We start from the raw sequence: 6461 nt of genomic DNA on the forward strand, positions 1-6461 counted from the left end.
AAAGATGGAAATCATGTCAGATCTGTTGATCTCTTTCTGAATGCATGTGGAATGTAGAGGGAAGATAGAAAATGTCAGAACAGTCTTATTGGAGCAATAAATTTTGGATGCTTCAGAATCATTAGTAAAAGAATAAGAATCGATGAATTTAACTATACCATTCATAACGTGAAGATTATAATTTGAATTGAAGATAGTAAAATGAACTAGAAGCTCTGTAGTCTTAGTTGCTATCAAGAGCATGCATTATGCACCATAAAATTATTAAACATGGACACTAAACCAACGTGTTAACAGAAACTTGTTTCGTGTAATCACTACGAAAATAGGAATTTGAATTTGTATTCTGAGGATACAATTGCAGGCTTTCGAATGTAAGCCATGTCAAATAGGAATTACATCCCGAGATTTCGCAAGCTAGCTCCTTCATAGGTCAATTGACTCGTTGATATTGGCATATGCACGTGGTTGCCAAATATATATGCAAGCTGCAACCATGTCGTGGCTCGTTGATCAATAACCATATGTTTTTAATCGAGCAATCGAACAATTGAAAAATGGTCTGTATTCTGTAGAAAATATAAGAAATTCGTGAGAATGAAAAAGCAATATCAGCCGGGGTACTAGCTATCAATTAATGTATACAACATCTGTAATATATATCTTTCAACCTCTTAATTGCTCAGTTAGCCAACTAAGATTATATGATTGGTGATTAATGATACATAATCTGTTCTACACTCGTGTATATCCAATTTGACAACCAGCAGACAAATTCTAATATTAATAGAGGAACTGGTTTCTGAAGAAATTACGTGTAATATTGGTTAAACATTTGCATATAGTATTCTATTATAATTCCATTATAATCCTATTGAATTGTTTAGCTGGCCAAGTGAAAACACGTGACCAGTGATCAGTGATGAAAACAATGATCAGACATGGTCACAGTTCATATACATGTAATTTGGCAAGCAACATGCACACTCCAGTATAACTGGCCCAAGCAATCTCTAAAGAAGCTAGTTCCAGTGTTGGCTGGACATTTATATATAATTCCTATTTAATTATCCAATTGATCAATTAGAAATGAGTGACTAGTGATTAATGATCCATGACATGGTCACAGCTCGTATACATGCAATTTCGCAACCAGTAGATACATTCGAATATCGCTGGAATAATTCCCATTGGAAATAGCTTACATCCAACAGCTTTGAATTATGGTACAACGCAAACTCTAACCAAGAAAGCTTGAAATTCTCAATTTTGAGTCCGAGGAATTATTAGCTTAGTCCAACTCTTGTTCTTGAATCCCAAGACTACCATAGTGGCTCACCCCAGCAAGCTACTAGATGACACAGCTTATTATTATCACCTGATCTCGAAATTCTTCGATCCTCCATAGACGTAGAATTAAATAAATTAGACGTAAGATCAGAATGTTCTATCGACATTTTTTAGCAAGTTTTATTTCGAGTTTTCTCTCGGTCGTGGATATCAATGGACGAACTAGCCCAGTTTTGAGCACAGGGTTATATGCACTCGACAAAGATATCGCGATCGTATACATGCACGTGCTATGTGTGTCGCGGGCATGTACATGATCAGTTGTTTATACAGTACATTCTCATTGTTTCCAGGACAATGCAACAAGTGATGCGACGACAGGCAATGTCAGTTTCATCGGAGAAAATGCAACGGGGGTCCACATTGACTGGGGAATGGTAAAGTTTCCACGTGCCCCACTTTTCACAATTCAATCATGCGTCATGCTGCTGAAAATATTTCGCGTTTCCGAATATTCACATTCCCCGGAAATCTGAACCTTCTGGTAAACAAAACTCAAATTTTCTTAATGCTATAAGTTGGAAAACTGACGATGTCTCTTGAGGGAAAATCAGTTCTGTTGCAATATGGTAAAAAGCTTTGTGTGTCATTTTCTTTCGTTTTCTTGTAATCGGTGAAGAAAATTGGCACACTGTGCATTTCTCATACTACTTCATAATTTCATGATTCTTTTGCTGAGAGACTCAACTTAAATTAGTTACAATATAACCTAGCAATTAGTTGCACCTAACAATTAGTTAAAAATTGCTAATTTTCAACACTTTAAAATTGCTAATTTTCTGAAAATGCTGCCAGAGTAACATGGTGAAGGCACCCCGTAAATATATTGCTAATGAAATTGAGGTAATACATTACTGCATGCTGCACATATTTCAGATGTTTCATGGCGTCATGGTATCAGCGTCGCAGGTGCTCGCAGTTGAAAGCGTTGTTACTGGTTCCATCGTTTATCTAGCTGTTCTACTTTTTTCCCCAACAACGGCTGGCTTTGCTTTTTTGGGCTCTCTGCTCGGCTCATTGACAGGTATTATACTATTTTTGTGTACGAACCTTGAATTTATCGAGTGTGAGATTGGAGCTTAGTACCAAGCAATTGGTTTTCAAAGGAAGATATTTATCATGACTTTTTTTATTTCTTTTAGGTTTAATGCTTGGTGTAGATGTTAACGAAATATACACGGGTTTATGGGGTTTCAATACTTTTCTAACAGCTGCTGCATTAGGAGGAACCTTCTTTGCACTTAATGGACAGACAATTATGGCCACAATTTTAGCCACTGTATACACAACGATCGTACAGTATTCAGTATTGTTCTTCTTTAAAGGGGTAATTAAATTCATGTTTCTTCTTTTCTATTCTCAGTTCGTTTTTATACCATACTTGTAGTTTTGCTAGAAATTAAAAATTGTTACTATTGGTATTATATCCTTTGTGGACTAGGAATAATTATTTTGTAGAACAAGTTTCTTGATTCTAATTTATTTTTAATTAATTATTCAACGATTTAGAAATAGAGTTTTTTTATAAAATAATTTTGTAAATTCTTCTTTACAAACCATATTGATTGCAAGATTATTTCATTTGCTAAAATTAAGTTTGCTACTTTAATATAATTTTCATAGTTCAGAAGCTATAGTTCTTGCTTAACAAGTTTCTTACTTAATCATTATTATATAATAATTTCTACCACATGAAAACACTATGATAGCTCTACTTAAATTTCTATTTCTAATAAATTAATTATGAATTATACAATTTGATTACTCGTTTGATATTACTGAAGAACTACCAGAGATAAGTTTTACGATGTGAACAAGAGATTCGCGTTTTAGATACTGAAGATTCGAGTGAATCTGAAATGTCATCGAAGCGAATAACTTTCGATAATCTAAATGAAAGATAAATAATTTTCTGTACAGTTGAAATTGCCGGTATTATCGCTACCGTTTATCCTGGTGGTTTCTTTGTTTCTGAAATTAAGAGAAGATCCAGAAGATAAAACTTTCCCGCAACCACCATCCATTTCTTCCTCGCAGAAACAATGTCGGGATTATCTTGCCAACCAACGGATGCTTATTCAGCAAGTATGTATTTCCATTATTTCCTTCCTTTTCTTACAAAATTCTAATCAATTAACAAATTTTATAATTTCCATAATTTACTTTCAGTGACTCTTTACATACAGGGTGTCTCAAATTCTTACAAAATATAATAAATATATATAATATTAATAAACATATAGTCTCATAAATACTTTGTTAAAAATATATAATAAAAATACGAATGGCTTTTTTGTTTCATTGGGCTTAGAAATAATGTGACATTTACTTTAATACCCTTTCAGAGGGTTGCTCGTTCTTGCGTATACACACAATAAATTTCATCATTATGATATTTTCGTTGATTGATTATTTTTCGTTGCAGTGAATGTATTGTGAATTATCTAGAACAATTCTTGGTGTGTATTTTCTCTACTTAAACCTCTTCTCTAAAAATTTCACACAAGATGGAATCTAGCAACGTGATGTCTAGTGATCTTGAGGGACAATGGATCGTTCTACCTTTATCGCATATTGAGGGTAATACTCGTTTAACCCTTTTGCTAGGGTACCCTCGAAATTGGCAGTCTTTCTGGTGCAAAGATTGGAGTAATTTTCCTCAGTACCGAAAAAAGAGCATATGAACATTTAATTATTAATAAACGCATATAAATGGAAAAGCAAAAAATATAAACTTTCAGAAAATGAGTACTCGTGTACATATATATACGAAAAGTATATGAAGTCAGTACATTATAGTTTCCTTATAACTTTTAATTTCGTATTTTTGTTCTAACTTTGTAATAACTTTTTATTCTTACTCTCGAAATATGCTGAGAAACGAGATAAATTTGAGACACTCTGCAATTATTCTAAAAGCATTTTATGGTATACTTTATTTCAATTCATTTCTTCATTCTAGTTTAAAGCTAAATATCTATATTCGATATGTGTTCTTTTTTAAAACAATACAAATATCACATTTTAAGTACTTTTTTAGTTAAAAATTATATTAAATTTCTATTGCCTTCAATCTAATACTTTTAATTTGTAGTGCACTATTAAATAATTACAGTTATACATCATTGAAATTATGCTAATAATAATATAAGCTTTATAATATATATTACAATAGTAATATTTGCTATACTAATATAGAATATTAAATAACTGTGTCAATATTATAACTACACTAATAGTAATATAAACTATAGTTATTTTAATATAGGTAATGTAAACTACAATGATATTTACTATACAGTGTTAATATGCTATAATTTACAATTCACTCTTTTCAAATTCTTCAGAAGCATGCATATCTTCCTCTTAAGTATTAAATTTCAGATAAATTTAATACAAAAATTTTGTTGGAAGAATTTTTTAAGACCTATACCATAGACCAAAAATTGAAATTCTGTATACATAATTCTTGTCAATCAACAATTGGATACAATTAATCATAGCTGAAAAAGGTTTGATATGCGTTATGAAGGGACTATCGCCATGGGAACTCGACAAATCGATTTCTGCTCTAGCCGAGGTTAACCTGCTTTTATACGAAACCGAGGAATCGCGTATGGTGGATGTGGTTTCGTTGTACAGAAGGTTATCGGCGAAAGCACTCAGCGACACGGTCGCTTTTTACTTTATTTGAAAGGGAGAAAGAATAATCCGTGATAGTACAAATAAAAGACAGACACTGATATGAACGAAAATAAACAGTTTTGCAGTTTATGTGTATTTAGAACAATACCTGTCACTACTCAGTATCGTACCTTTTATTTGCACTAGCATATCAGGCTAAAAATATAACATAATCAGAAGAAAAGTAATGTGGAAACATACTTCATTTTTCTTTGTTTAATTTCAATATACTATCTCTTTTTATTTCTTCTAGGTATATGATCCTGAAAATATAGAAGATATTAAAGATTTAAAACATAAGGCTACACTCGACGTTTAATAATAAAATAAAATAACGTAACATTTACATTTGGATATTTGCATGGAAAGTCTGTAAAATGAAATAAAAATTTTTTATAGAGTGTATTTTTCAAACAAGTTTGATGAAATATTTATGTTTTCAGCTTGCAATTGGAAAACAAAAAGTTGCATTTTATTTTCTGATATATAATCAGATAGTTTTGGTATATAAGCAGGTATAAAGTAAGAATGTTGGATACAAAGCATCTGACTTGTGAGCAGCATATGAAAGGGCTGGATAGATTGATTTTTTTCAAGCACAGGGACCCCTTATTCAAGTACTGTCAACCTTCATCCCTCTTTCCATTTATAGGTTTGACAGTTATTGTATAGTAATCCTGCATTAAAAGCTCTGCCCATATTCTGTCTTTTCTTCTTGTTCGACATCTAATAATTATTTTATACTGTGTACTGAATAATTTTATTTCTTTTTTTCTTTGATATTATTATTGATAATATTATTGATATTACTGGTGAAATTTGTCAAGTTACAGGTACTCATACATTCTCTCTTGTAATAGTAACAAGTTTGGTTATGAAACAAATAAAGTTTTATAAAGTACATATGAACTTATAACCTTATTTGGTTTAAAATATAAATAGAATTTGATATAAATAATAAACAAGAAAATTTAGCGATACTAGATCCAATAGAATTAGACTATATTAATTACAAGAAGTTTATTCATGTATTATCAAAATTATTATACGTTACTAAAAGTATATAAATATGGAAAAATTATATACAAAACTTACTATATATAAGCACATTAATTTTGAATAATAGGAGTCCAAATGTATATAATAATCAAAATTAAAATATTCATAAAGTTAATATTCATAGAATTAGAAAATAGGTTATTATTTCTATAATTATAAAAGAAATTTAGCTTAAATTACAAATTTAACAAGTATTATAAATATGCAAATTTTCCAAACAACTATTCAACATATACATTGTGCATTCCATAAATTAAAATGATTTTCCTACTTCAAAATGTGAAGATAAAATTCCGTGTAATTCCATTCAGACGTAGAAGTACACTGCACGATGTTCTTATTCTTTTTAGAGGTTATTGACATTAAAA

At 30.8% G+C, this 6461-nt stretch overlaps 1 protein-coding gene across 1 annotated transcript in view; it reads left to right on the forward strand.

Annotated features, from left to right (window-relative positions):
- LOC108546420 (urea transporter 1) overlaps positions 1-5353 on the forward strand; it is a 15963-nt gene extending 10610 nt beyond the window's left edge. The window contains exons 6-10 of the mRNA XM_017898481.1: positions 1644-1727; positions 2227-2374; positions 2493-2677; positions 3271-3435; positions 5288-5353. Coding sequence (XP_017753970.1) covers positions 1644-1727; positions 2227-2374; positions 2493-2677; positions 3271-3435; positions 5288-5353 — 648 coding nt within the window. The remainder of the gene's footprint in view (positions 1-1643; positions 1728-2226; positions 2375-2492; positions 2678-3270; positions 3436-5287) is intronic.
- The last annotated feature ends 1108 nt before the right edge of the window (positions 5354-6461 follow it).

This window comes from Eufriesea mexicana, unplaced genomic scaffold (genome assembly GCF_001483705.2).
Source record: "Eufriesea mexicana isolate 0111107269 unplaced genomic scaffold, ASM148370v2 scaffold710, whole genome shotgun sequence".
Classification (NCBI taxonomy): domain Eukaryota; kingdom Metazoa; phylum Arthropoda; class Insecta; order Hymenoptera; family Apidae; genus Eufriesea; species Eufriesea mexicana.